The sequence below is a fragment of the Notothenia coriiceps genome, unplaced genomic scaffold, assembly GCF_000735185.1.
Source record: "Notothenia coriiceps isolate Sejong01 unplaced genomic scaffold, NC01 NC01_scaffold00037244, whole genome shotgun sequence".
NCBI lineage: Eukaryota > Metazoa > Chordata > Actinopteri > Perciformes > Nototheniidae > Notothenia > Notothenia coriiceps.
In genome coordinates, this window is record NW_011369945.1 from 1644389 (window position 1) to 1659100 (window position 14712).

Below are 14712 nucleotides of genomic sequence, written 5' to 3' on the forward strand. Positions count from 1 at the left end.
TCATGCCTCTGCGCCCCCCTGGGGGGGGCGCGCCCCCCACTTTGAGAACCACTGCCTTAATCACATGTGAGAGGTTGAATTTAGGAATGTTCACTTTGAGTAAAATGGATTGATGGACTTACATTAAAAATGATTCTACACAAGCACCATTTGTTAGCGCAGAACAAATAAGAGTATTTGCTGAGTTTAGAAAGTTCAACCTTGGCTCATAATAAATCCATAAAAACTGTTCAGCCCTTGAAAACAAAAAACATACAGTAATTGAAACCAGCATTTTTGCAGCTTTTTAAAGAGATGCCCAATGCTTAAACATCTTCTTACGGACGGCATCAAGGCCTGACCCCTGATTCTTTTTTATACCTTTTTTTTTATTCATTGTGTTCTGTTGCTTAGCAGCCATTATTTTAAAGTGATTTGAATAAAATATGACTTGCAACACAGATGCATTGACTGTCCATTGTCACGCCTTTTCTATACATCAAGGTCTCTGCAAAGGAGACACATGTCTCCTCTTCACTTGGTCCATGAGATGCATTTTAGAAATTGAGAATACTTCAAAATGGAGTGCTAAGATTTATTTTCATGTCCCAGGCAGGAGGGTTGAAAAGATGAGGAGGAATGGGGACATGGCCATGGTGGTGGCTGTTTATCTTATCGCTTTTTTTTTCTATGGCAAAAACTTGATTCATACAGCTAAAAGCACAAGAAGTACCATCTATATACCCCAATGCATCATATGTTATCGTCATAAAACAGCTGTCTGAAAAATGTAACAAAGCCAAATGTTGTGTAAGATGTTATATCAAGTTTGAATGTACAAAACATTTTCTTCCTTGAAAATACAGTGCCTGATAAAGAGTCAATACTTGTAACTTTCAGCCTCTGCTCTTGATGCTGTGGGCTCGTCGCTGCAGAGTAACAATGATGATAGAATTTGTACCCCATCAACTGGCCTCCTCCCTTAGTGGTAACACACACACACACACACACACACACACACACACACACACACACACACACACACACACACACACACACACACACACTCCCCACAGAGAGGGTCCATCCGGCCATAATTACACTCCTGCCACAGCTATAGGAGGTGGGGCGGCTGTAGCTGGGAACAGCAAAGAGTCTCACAGCAGGTGGGGGGGAACAGCTCACTGAAGGGAGCTCAAAATCAACCGAGCAAGGGCCACCAAGGAGCCTAATTACTGGGTGAACATAACTAATGATGAATCTGCTCTCTGCTGCGCTGTCCGAAATTCGCAGCCCTCACAGCCTCACAGTAGTGTGCAGAAATGTAAAGCAGTGTATTACTACTGTGAATAGACTTCCCAAAATGCATGCTGCTTGGTCTCTATATAATATTCCAGTTATACAACAAACCATAACTAAATAATGGAATTGAACGTTTACAGTGTGACAAGTATAAAAACACCATCTGTACAAACATCTTCTATTTCATACTAGGGCTGCTCAATTAATCTTATTTTAATCGCAATTACAATTATGGCTTGCAACGATTACGAAATCAACGTAATCGAAATAAAAGGATAATTTTTTTTAATCGGAAAAAACAACGATTATTATTTTTATTTATTTTTTATTGGTTTTTCAGTTGAGTTATACTTAAAGTAACTGTTAAAAACATACTGTTCACATTTTTTTTCTCAATAAATTGACGTTTTCAAAGTAAATGGATAATCGTTTTTTAATAATCGTGATATAAATTATTGACCCAAATAATCAAGATTATGATTTTTGCCATAATCGAGCAGCCCTATTTCATACCATGGGTTGTTTTATTTATGAAAGTGTTGATTAACACATAAATTGAATGAATAAAAAATACTTCAGTAACCAACATGTGAAACAGTCATTAATGGATGCCGCATGGACCTGCATGCTTTGTGTGGCTGCATGATTCATATAGTAAAACATATTCAGGAGCCTCAGTTTGTAACACGTATTTTTGGTATAATGTCCGAAATTGAGGCAGCTCCTTTGTGCAAATTGGTGATTTGGAGAGCGGCCTTTTTGCTGTTTACCTATTTGATATCTGCGAATGTGTCAGAGGACATGAGGGGTGAATAAGAGTGATTTCTTCAAAAAACGTTTCACAAGAGAGAGGCAATCAATCTGTGTAGTGATCCTGTCCTTGGAGAATTCTTGGTAGTTGGTGGCTGTGACTAATGGGAGATCCCCCCGCCCCCACACACACACTCTGTAAGAATTTACACAGAATATATGGTAGAGCAGTTTCCCATGAATTATATGTTTGACAGGTTGAATATATCCTGTTGTTCAATCAAGATAACGATTAAAGGGAAATGGATCTCCCCAGGGAGAGCGCAGCCTCATACAGACAGGCTCCCAGAGATGAATATACAGTACGGTGTGGAAGAAAAACAAACGTCACTTTTTACTGGCAAGATAAACGAGGAACAGTGCTGTAACTGAAGCTGTAGGAGTTTGAGGAGCTGTCCAGATGCTGAAAGAGCACCAGGCAGCCTCTCAATTAGTAATAAGAGCATGTGGCTCTGAAGGAACCGATGCAATTTTAGCACTTACTGAAAATAAACTATTAATTGGTTGCGTTACCCCTAAATGTCCAGCTGGACGATATTAGAGCTGCTAACTTAGGGATGCATCGCATGCAGATAATCACCCCTCGGACCTTTCATAAACCAAAACGGCTTAAACAGGAGACAATTAACACGTTCCACACAATTATATCTATTCATCTGTTCTAAAGTAACAAGAAAGAGAACACACTCGAAGGTTAAGTCTTTATTCTCCCCCTTTGCTGCTTATTTATTTGGTGCAAAACACCGATCCGTAGGCTACAGCAGAGCTCCACCTTGCCTTGAATCTGCAACGAGCTGTCAGTCGCTGCCCCGCATGTAGGAGAATGCAGACAGGAGGGGTGGAGTTCACAGCTTCTACTTTCCAGACGCTGCTCGGGCAGAAGAGCTCATTCTGTGCCTGGTAAACACCGGAGTTGGCACTTATGCATCCTGGCATGTGATCCCACTTTAGTTAAATCAATCGTCTCACTGCTGCAGCCTCCCATTAAACTTTCCATGCTGTTGCCCGTCCAATGGACAGCACTTAGGGGGTTTGTCTGGACCGTATCCGCTCCTGCTCGCTCTTCCGCTGCTCTCCGTCTCTCCACCGCGGTCTCTCCCGGTTCAGAGGGACTCACGCGGCTCGGGGAGCTGGCCCGGGTCTCCTGCACTCATGGAGGGAGACGTAATGGACAAGGTGGAGGCCACGGCGACGGTGTGTGACTTCGATCCCATCAGTGGCAGCGTCCCGGCCACCAAGGTGGAGATCACCGTGTCCTGCAGGTGAGTGCTGTGCCTCTGCGTCAGGGGCTTGGGGAGCTCCGCGTGCAAGATGTGTGTGTTTGGCTGTGCCACCGTTTTAAGTAATGTGTCATTTTAACATTTAGCTGCTGAACAGACTAAAACATGTTTAACATTTTAAGGAATAAAATAACTTTATTAAATGGTAAAATTACTGAAGTTCGAATAGTGATATTTGCTCTTCTGCTTAAACGATCCACAGATAGACCTCATTGGAACATTTAACCATTTGAGTGACTTTTCGTTAGAAATGTGAATAAAAAAAACACATAATCAGCAAAGCACAAAGGGATGCCTTCAATATAGTTAGGAAAAAGCAAACTTTTATGCCTTTGCTTAGTTTTTCCCGTGTACATGTTTTGTACCTTTCGATGTCTTTTTCAGTGTGTGGGTCTTCTGCACTGTGTGTGTGTGTGTGTGTGTGTGTGTGTGTGTGTGTGTGTGTGTGTGTGTGTGTGTGTTTGGCGCGCGCAGGGTCGCGGTCCACATGAGATTTCCATCTTCATAGAGTTTATTCGCGTGCAAGAGGTTTCCCCTGAGACAACTTGTCGTGCGTGGATCCATGTTCAGCTTCACTGGCACCAGAAACCACAATTGTTTGTAAAAGAAACGTAAAAACACCCGTTTGAATTAAGTATGTTTGTCCTCAATGTCCATTAGACTTTAACTCAGTCCCCTCCCCCAAGACCTCAAAAATACCACGAAGATTGCAAGTGCCTCGGATAGATGGGGTGGGGCAGCGCAGGTTGCGAGTCACAGTATACTCTGCTGCAACATGCAGTATTCTATCTTCACTGGTATAATTGCAATTAAGATCTCTCATGGAAATGGTTAATTTGTGTCCGAAGGCACCTTCCTGTGCGTGATTTTACCATAATCCACAATGTTTAGCTCTTTGTAGCTCCGGGCAGCATCAGAATTATATGCATGTAAATGGTGTTTTCCCATATGCATTGCTGTTGAAAATGCTATTGAGATTTCAGCTAATGTTGTTAAGCCACAGGCAAAAGGTGTTTCAACAAACACCTTGCTATCATCATTTACTCCACTATATCGTTTGACTTCTATTGATACTCTGAATTTACTCAGGAGGGGACATTTTCTGATTGTCTTTTTTTCAATAATTTTTTTTATAAATGTCATCCATTTTAAAATTCTAAAGTTGTTCAACAAACCCAACATTGCTGTAGCCATGTAGGAGACATTTTGTATATTAATTAATTAGTCACATTTCAGAAGGAATCTGTTAACCTTTACAGAGTTGACAGGGAGAATGGTGCAGCCCTGGGGAGAGAGGGGCTGCTTAGAACAAGACGGCAAGCATTAGGGCTGCAACTAATCGTTGTTTTATATATGATTCATCTGCAGACAATTTTCTAGATAAATAAATTAATGGTTTCAAAGGTCAGAAAATAGTGAAAATGTATAGTTTATTTTGTCCAAACCCCAAAGTTATTCAATTGAAAAGTATGTAAACCAGAGAAGAGCAATACATCTCAATAACTGTGAAGCGGAAAACCCAATTTTCTGCCATTTTTGCATATATGTTTTTATGATAAGCGATTAATATGATGAATTGTGTGAGATAATTGTTCTGCTGATTGACTCACTTGCACCTTTAACCAGCACTTCAGGATCTTGTGTTATGTAACAACGTATTTTCGTTATGGAGCTTATCGTGTGTGTTTCTATTGTGGGGCATGTTTTCTGAGAAGCAGCTTGTGTTGTTTCCCTGGTGGTACACAGACCTTCATCCTCTGAGCTGGATATGTTTGGATGCCCCCCGGCTCTGTTGATCTGCTGCTCCCTCAACTGTCATTAATGTCTCTCCAAACAAAGACTTGCTCCAGGACAGAGTATGATATAAGAGAATCCCTGCTTTCTTTGGTCCTTGACACATTGTCTGCTTTTAACGGCAAAGACTTCAGGTCCTGCATTTTCTTCTTTAGAACTTGCTGCAGAATGTCATGTCTGACCTTTGAGGATTGCTGCAAAGATCAAACACTGGACAGCTCAAAAGTTGAACACTTACCAAATAAACAGCTATGCATGACGCCATTTCTCCCACTTATTAGCAAGTGTGTCTTTGGTCCATCAAGGAGCTGACAAAAACAATGGGTGTTATTTGGGTGAGAGGCACAACTCTGTGTAATAGATTTAGTAAGCCTGTGAGCTTGGAGATTGCACAGCACATGGAATTGAATTGCGGCCTTCAGGCATTCCCATAACCCTCTGCCAATATAACAGCAAGCCGCCCTGACAAACTGGAGGGACTGAAGCAGACAACCTCTTATCAAATCAAGTGCATATCGCTATGATAGCACATTGTTCTCAGTCTATGGCTCTGATTGGTTTTCCTCACAGGTCAGCCACTGAGCCGAGCCGAGCCGAGCCCAGAGCATCTGCTTCTTAGCAGCCAGAGCTACACTCCAACTCAGCGATAAGATGGCTCTTCAATATCAAGTGGCCTCTTTTCCTACATCTCCCTTAACAAACACATGCCAGGCAATGCAGTTCAGTGGTTTAGGGCCAGTGGTCCCCTGGTGCTTTTACAGACCTGATCCCACCTCTTACATGGCAGTAATGAGTGTGTTCATTTGTTAATATGGAAGCGGCTCTGATATATTTCAGAAGTTGTCTATGTGGTTTGCTAGATCATGCTTTAATTATGGGCAAAGTAGTAAATGTGAACTCTGCTGGATAGTAAAATGTTTCCTTTCTACCTCCCTGCTTAGCCGACCGTCTCAGAGTTCCCATGTAGACTTAAGGGAAACTGAGGCTTCTGCTCTGTGGTTCCTCTGTTACGCACACAGAACATTTGCACACAGATACAAATTGCAAAGCCCTTGAAGGCTTGACGCATGGATATTCTTTTAATGAATTGATTTTTTTTGACACCCCCCACATAGGTTTACACCCCTTATCAGAATAGAGCAAGGTACAAATATTGTCATGCTCTTGTAAGATATGTTGTTGGCATCCCATTTGTTAAAAAGCACCCATCCAGAGGAGATTGAGGGAGAAAAACAAACAGCTGTTTGATGGATAGCCCATATGTCAACGCTGTCTCATTGTAAGTACATGAAAGTCCAACGAAACCACTAAGCACAAGGACGTGTGTTGAATTTCTATTGTCCTCCCACTTGAAAACGCGTCAACAGAGGGTGTATTATAGGAATATATTGGTCCATTGCTATGTCAAACACACCACAGGTATGCAGTTAAAAGTGAAATGAGCTGACAAAGCCACCCTCACTTCTTCTGCGCTCAGCCTCCCCCCTGACAGCTTGACATTCGAACTTTATCAGTCCCCACTGCCCATTTAATCAGGACCAAGACAATGCACCTTGTCCTTCTCCTCTTCTCTGCTGTTGCGTTAGCGCTCGCTGTAAACATTCATTTGCTGTGATAGATTGGTTAGAGTAGCGCTGCATCCAATCAATGCACTCCATTGCTCGGGGGGATCTAACTCAAACAGGCCACCCCGCTCCAGAGGGATTCATTACCTGGTGAAACACACGAGAGGTCACATGACTACCGGCATCCTGTGACAAATGCTCGCAGGAGAGGATCCCGGGTGCACAAGGCCACTGATTGCTGTTCCCATGGGTCGATCCTAAAACGTGGAATGCATTTTGATCTGAAGCAAAAGGGGGGGGGGGGGGTAGCCTCATGAAATCATCAGCACGATTAGAATGTGAGTTGTCGCTGCTCAATCTCTCAAAAACAATTGCCTGAGCAGAGCTATTGGGATTCAAGCTGTGTGAAAACCTTTTGTTTATTTGAATGCATTGTTATGGCCTGTAACTCTGCTGTTGTTGTTGTGTTAATGGCTGTTGTTCTTATTTAGTTTTGGTTACCCACTCAATCAATGCCTGTGACCTGGTTTTTGCGGTTAACCGTCCTTTTTTTCTCTGTTTGGATTGAGTTTGCATTGTGCAAGAGCATGACATATTGAAACAAGATCTCTTTGAATGAGAAAGATATTAGAGTTTTCTGTGCATTTCTTTTGTGCCGCTCATTTAATTTTGTGTTCTGGGTTAAGACTGACCTGAGGCAAGCTCGCAGCTTTTATCTTGTAGGATGACTTGTGTGTGTGTGCTATGTGTGTGCTGCGTGTGAAAGAGAGTGATGTGTCACATCTGTTTTGGGGATCGAGGCTGAGCGGCACACAGGTGCCAACGGGAGGTTGATTTTTTTTAATTCCAATTTAGGGATGTTAAGATCGGAGCCGGCGAGTCTCACAGGTCGATGAAGCGGATGATTATGCATGAACCCCTGACACAGTGAAAATTAGTTTGGATACCAGACACTTGGCTTGTGGTGGTGTCGGTGTTATTAATATATTCTCATATGGGATATATGACAAGGGAGGGGGATCCCATAGATACACTTTGTGGTGTCATGCCGGTGCTGTATCACACGCCGCATGTTGCTTGTGTCATCTCAAAGTGTTGATTAGAATGACAGGAAAAGTCAAGAGGCTGGTGCAGCAATAAGAAATCCTAGCAGTCCCTCTTGGCTCTGAAGTGTCAAGCTGCTTCGTCACTATTTTGAGAGGACCTTAAGGGTCAGCAGACTGTGTTGGAGGATTTCTGTAACCAGGGATATCTGACCCAACATCACAGCTTGTCTGGACAATGTGTGAGCTGCTAGCAGATTTGTCCAAAGTGTGCCAGGTCCCTCTGTAAAGATTTCAGCACATTATGTTGCGTATGTCAAAGGACTCTACCATGGTGACAAGCTGCAAGCCGAAACAAGCTACTCGTTGTCAGATTATTCTAATTTCTGTACTTCTTGTGATAGTGTAGTGGAGGTGTTATAAAGAAACCAAAAGGGGTGTGGATGAGAATGTGTCTGCTATAATGTAAATGTGGCTGAAACATTTGATAACTAAAATACTATACATTTTCACAGTAGGGACATTGAATTTTTAAATTTTAAAAAGTCAAGTACAAGTGATATGTTTGGTGTTCAAGTGGTATAGGTTATAGCCTGGCAATGTACTGCCAGAACAAGACATTGCATAGAATTTAAGAAATTCAAAGTAAAGAAAACCCTGCAACAACATATTGAATTTAGAGTTTTACAAAATGTTCATGTCCAGGAAGTAATGAAACCCCTCATCAGTGGACACACACTGGTGGGTGTGCCAGAGGCCTGAGGGTAGGAGCCCCTCAGTGCTGCATGGTGTCTCCAGTATCTGCTCCCTGACGCCAGCAGGTGGAACACGCTGTTATCCTGGTGCTTTGGATTCTAAGTGATCTTCCTATATTCACCTTACTCTTGCAGTACACAGTGAATATACCTTTAGGCGGTCAGAGCATTGTCTGCTGTGTATTGAGCTGAACACAGCACTCTTTGAGGCGCCTTGCTGTGCTGTTTGATGCTGTTTCCATACCATGGCAATTCAGTCTAATTATAAGACTTTAGTAAAACAGCATAATATATTTATATGAATAGGTTGTGGTCATGCTTCTGAATACTTACTATGCTTGTTAGTGTTTGTCAGTTAGGCTCATTGAAGCTTACCACCACCTTAATGGCTTTGGGCTTTTTCAAATGACGGATGCTCAACGGGAGTACACCGCCAGTTAGATATCCGCGTTTCTCTTTTCCACCTTATATATACAACCAGTGGTTTGCCCCCCCATATGGTACACTTGGAGCTATTTCATCCCTCACTAACATCAATTAGTGTTATCCTCTGAGAGTTTCTTCATATGCTTTACTATCATGAACACACCCTGCTCTCTCCCCTCCACACTCGGCTGAATCTAAGCAGAGCTTCCTTTCTCTTTCTCCATTTAATGATCAGTTTCTGTCATTTCAAAGCCAAAATATGTAAGCTTAGAAATGCTTTTCTGTTCATTATTAGGTTTTTGTGTAGAACTTAATGTGGTTTACCCGTCTTTGGAGTACAGTATATTGGTTGGTGTGTGTCTGCAAAGACATTTGAACAGTGGGTCTTTTCACATGGGACCAACATTCATTGGTGTGAATTCACAGTAGGCTAAGTGCAAACTGCTGTGCCAGGGTTATAACAGCCATATACCACGAGTGTGTGAAGCTCTCTTAGTTCCTCTTAAAAAAAGTTTCTTTCTCTGCGCAAACCCTGAGCTGTCATAGTGTGCAATTAGCACAGATATCATTCCCTGGTTGGACATTTGTCAAATACAAAAAGCGCCTCAGAGACAGGGAGTCACAGCGTGCGTGCTTCCTCATTTATTACTCTAGCAGTTTTATGACCGAGATTCTGTCCCTGCCCACGAGACGGCCAGCCAGGGAGTACTCTGCTGCAGGTACTGTCCACCTGGAGAGATCCCAGGCTGAGCAGAAACTGAATAATCAAACAGATGGAGGAGGAGAAGACACCTGGTGCCATCACTGTGAAGGTCACTAGAGGGACCGGATTGTGTGTTAAATGAAATGTAGGGGGGTTTCTGAGATCCACACAAAAGCAACATTACTATGTATGCTGGCAGAGATCATTTCCAATAATGAAATGCAGCAGTGCAAAAACATTCTATCAGTTGTTGTTTTAATTTGTTCATTTTAATTTCAGATGATTGCTCCTTATCGCCCGTATCTCATGATTTTTCCTGCATAATGTATTGAAGATATTTCCTTTTTGCATTACAAAAATGCCCTCAAGGAAAACGGAGTACTTCAGTCAAAATAATGGGATCCCTCCGGTTTGTAAAGAGCCTGTCGACCTCTGCAGCAGCACATATCTCCCGTTTGGTTATCTGACTCTTCAACCCCTGATAAGCTGCTTAAGGGCATTTGAAACAAAAAGTGGACTTCGGACCCCATGCTGTGTGAGTGGAAAGAAAATGTCTATCCTCAGTCAGAGAAGAAAGGGCCATAGGGCAGGAGAGAATTTAAAGTGGCTTGAAAATACAAACTGTCCTTTACATCTTCCCCCCAGCCATCTCCCATTGTCTGCCATCTATCATAAAGACTTTCTTTTCGCTCACCCGGTCAGAAACTTGACTTTCATGCTTGCATTTGTGGTCTCCTTTCAAGAACCAATGAGTGAGTAGCTCATGCGGAGATTAGCCAGCCAAATTCAAGACTATTTAAAACCACTTTCCACTGAATTAGATGCTATTTCTCCAAGGTGCCAATTATGCATTCAGCAACTTTAAGAAAGTGGAGACAAATTAAGGGACTGCTGACAATGAGGCACTGAGGGTGCAGTAATTAATTCTCACATTTCTTAGTTTAATAATCAGCCACATGGACCAAGGAGCTGCTAAATTATCCTCAGGGATCTGACCCAGAGGGAGCGTGTGCTCAGAATATATATTTTTAAATCACTGTTTAGCAACCAGCCATTTTTAGAGGTCAAATTTTCTTCATTCTTAGATTGTAGTAGAAAATGTTTTAAGCCAAACTAAATACGTTTTTGTCCCATTAATAAAGCCAGAGTGAGTTTGCAGATTAGGAGTACGAGCGTTGGCTGGCGGACTGTTTTAAGTTTTTGCTCGTACTGCCTTACTTATTTAAAGTGTGCGAAAACATTAACTTCAAGCCTTTATTTACTGACAAATAAAAACAATACTTTATTAAGTATGATGAGCCAGAGAAAGGAACATTATAAAAATTATATTTTCTTTGTTTCTCAAGTAAAATGAAATTTCTCGTTGTTTTGTTTGTTCTGCATCTAATAATGAACCCCAGATTATTGCTTCACATGTGATACATATGTAATGCTCCTCTGACTAGAGGAGATTATTGCACTCAGTTTTAATGAAAGCGGTGAGATCAAAAGGAATAGGAAAAGTGATGTTGCCATTTCCATTCACGTGTTTCAAATGAGATGGTCGTAGTGATCACGAAAGTGCCACGGTATGAAAGACGGCTGAGAGATGAAATGTGGTGTGGATGAAAAAGTAGCTGGATCTAATTACTTTCGTCCTACTTTCAATGAACTTTATATTCATCAACAAACTTGTTCTACATCAGCTTTCGGGATAATGATCTTCTCTTATCCCACTGAGATTCGTGGTGAGAAGGAGTTAACTTTTGAAATAGGCAACGTTACTTTAGTGAAGGCGGACGGATTATTTGAGACGTTAATACCCATCCTGCGGCAAAACTGTGTTCTCTGGCCATGTGCACATAGTAAGATGGTGGATTAATTTGAATCGGTGTATAAATCTTTTTATAATTTCTTCCTGGAATAAAAAAATGTCTGCAACAGGAAAGTGACGTTGTCTACTGTAATGAAGCCTTTTTATTTGCCAGAAACATGTAAATGTAAAGCAGCATGTCATTTTTTCCAATGCTCCTTTCCCCATGTTCTCTTCTGCACTGAGAGGTGATGGACAGGCTAATTGTGGAGTGATAATGGATGCCAGACGGTTACAGGTAGATGCAAAGAGGCAGTTAGTCCTTGATGGCTTTGTTATCTCCATTGATAATTACACTGACAATGTTCCAACTGTAGTCAGGTCAGCAGGGCTAATACCTAACAAAACTGCATCTATTATCCCCCACGTTTCCCTGTGACAGAAGACTTTGTGTCCAGGAATGCAGAATACATGGACATGAATGATGCCCTGTTGCTTGTATCCAATCCTGAATCCTCATCTATATTCATTGAAATCCTCTTGTCCCTAGAGGGATGAGGATTGTTCTGAACTGCATGCAAGTTATTTATTGATACGGCTAACAATCAGGGAAGCAGAAACAAGACGTGTTTATAGGCTTTTGAATTATACTGATATGCTAATGAGATCATTAAACTATGTGGAAAATGCCCCCCGTATAACATTTTCTATTAAGCTATTGAAGGTCGGACAATGATGTTAAATCTGCTTTGTTAGATCTTGTACAGTGACTGAAGGACATGTTTAAACTCATTACATCATATTTCATTTAGCTGATGTTGTCAGGAAAACTAACTTGTCTGCCCAAAAAAAATCACAAACCCAATCTATTAGACTAAAAATAAAGGTGGAATGAATCAAATGAGTGCTGATTGCGGCTCTCATCTTAAATGAGCCAATCAGAGTCTGGGGTCGGCAACCCCTGGCACTGGCACGCGGCACCGTAACCAGTGGCACACTAGGAATAAGTGGAATAAGTGTACAAAAATATTTAAATTGTATTTTCGGATCCTGAACGAGACCGCCGCCAGAGCGCGTCTCCCCGTTACCTGCAGAAGGAAGTCATGCAAGCAACGCAGCCCCGCTCTCTTTATCTCCAGGTGACTTTCTGCCGCTTCCCTCCGTGGTGCAGTGCTGATCGTTTCACCACGGAGGAAAGCACTTCACTAATTGCAGTACCCATAAGGAGCTGTACAAATGCCGCAGTGTTTGCGTGGCTGTGTATTTAGTTGAAAGCCCAGTGGCGATCTGCTCATCTCTCATCGAAATAATATGCTACAAAGGGGCGGACTGGCCATCTGTGTGTTGAACTTTCCTGTCGGCTCCCAGACCGTAGTCGAGGAGGGCAGAAGCAACACGCTTCAGGTTCAATAACCCACTTTAGCTTAAATGACTGGAGAGAGGCGAGCTCTTCTTGGGAGGCCGTTGCATTTATTTAGCTGTTCTTCTGTTTCACAAAATACATCACAGACCTCTGTTTTTCTGCTTCCTCGTTTCACTTCCAGAAACATACACACGTTCTCTCCATAGCCCTCAATGTCGCTCTACCATCCACAAACACACATGCACAAACCACACCCCTCTCTCTCTCTCTCTCGGGTCACGGATACGCACAAAAATAGTTCCGACGACCACTCTAACCTATTCAGGACAATAACCAGTGGTACCTTAACCGGACTTAAGGATATTATCAGAGATCTGGGAAAAATAAAAACGTTAGGGGGTAGACGAGTAAGTTGGAGGTAGGCGCTTTATGACGTTTCAGGAATAAATCGTCTTTGTTCCCAAGACCTTCCTACTTGTACGGTTTTTTTTGTATTCATTCATCATTACACCTTATGAAAAGGACAGTCCATTATAGGGTCTGCATCAGCTGGCTGTTTGTCCCGTTTCGTTGTGCGACAATCCAAGTTATTGGGGTGAAATCGAATTTACCACCCCTCTCCTGCTCGAGTAAGAACCCTCCTGGTCAACGTAATAATATCGACAAGAAGACAAAGTGTTTTTATGTAGTGTCTTGAGACATAAAAGCGGACGGTAGAAAAGTGAAGGTCTTTGTATGTGTGCAATGGAGTGACAGCAGTAGATTAGGTGTTTGTGTGGTACGTGTTCGGTTGGGGGGAAAGAGAGAGAGGAGAGAGAGAGAGAATTTCCCTTGTCGCTAAGTAGAGTGAGACGTACTGGGATTATTAGGTATTGTTATCACTACGTGAGACCTTCTTATGTGGTCTTGCCTGCTAGCATGGAAATAATAATACGTCAAATTGGTAATAAATTTACACAACTAATTAAGCCGTAGTACATTCAACACGACTGTTCCTGGTGTGTGACGAAGGGTCGTCGCTCCGAGGGGGCTGGGGAGGACGACTATCAACTGTCGCAAGTCGAGGAGTTGGGGGGGGCGGGTGGGGGAGGCAACTATTTAAAAGAGCTAGCATACCGTGCGACTATTGTTAAAAAAAGTATATTTTTCCAACGCTGAGGATCGACATACTTTTCTCACAACCTACTACTTCACAGGTCTCGTTCCCGGACACGAAGATAAATACTAAATTGAAATCTCCTAATCTGACTCCCTTTACGACGACATGCATAGTGACTGGACGTTTATCCTTCAGACGAAAGAATGTTAACAACAATTTTTATCCCCTCTAACTTTACCCCTTCGATGGACGTTTTCTCACCATAGTAATTCAGTATCAAACCCATATGATTCAATGTGGTATAGTTGATCAGTGGTAAGTTAGAGGATAAAAATTTTGGTTAACTTCTTTCGTCTGAGGATAACGTCCATGTCCTATCATGTCGTCGTAAAGGTAGTCAGATTTAGGAGGATTTCAATTTTAGTTTATTTCGTTTCGGTAACAGACTGTGAGTAGTAGGTTTGTGGAAAAGTATGTCGATTCTCCCAGCCGTTGGAATAAATATCTTTTTACAATAGTCGCACGGTTGCTAGCTCTTTCTTAAATAGTTGCCTCCCCCCCCCCCCCCCAACTCCTCGAACTGTCTATGTTCCCCCCTCAATTGTTGATTATTGTCGTCCCTTTCGCCCCCTCGGAGCGACGTTCTTGTCACCACTACCTGGTTATGTTGTTGTTGAATGTACTACGGCTTTTTGGGTTTATTTATTTGCCTGTTATGTAGCAGGCAAGACATAAGAGGTCTCGTGTGTACATACATATTAATCCCAGTACGTCTCACTCTACTCTAGCGACAGGGAAATT

General features: G+C 42.2%; 1 protein-coding gene across 1 annotated transcript in view; it reads left to right on the top strand.

Annotated features, from left to right (window-relative positions):
• The first annotated feature begins 2917 nt into the window (after positions 1-2917).
• The window catches only part of LOC104965177 (copine-5-like), a 73075-nt gene continuing 61280 nt past the window's right edge, over positions 2918-14712 (top strand). Inside the window, exon 1 of the mRNA XM_010794135.1 lies at positions 2918-3353. Within this exon, the coding sequence (XP_010792437.1) occupies positions 3244-3353 (110 nt within the window). The 5' untranslated portion in view covers positions 2918-3243. The remainder of the gene's footprint in view (positions 3354-14712) is intronic.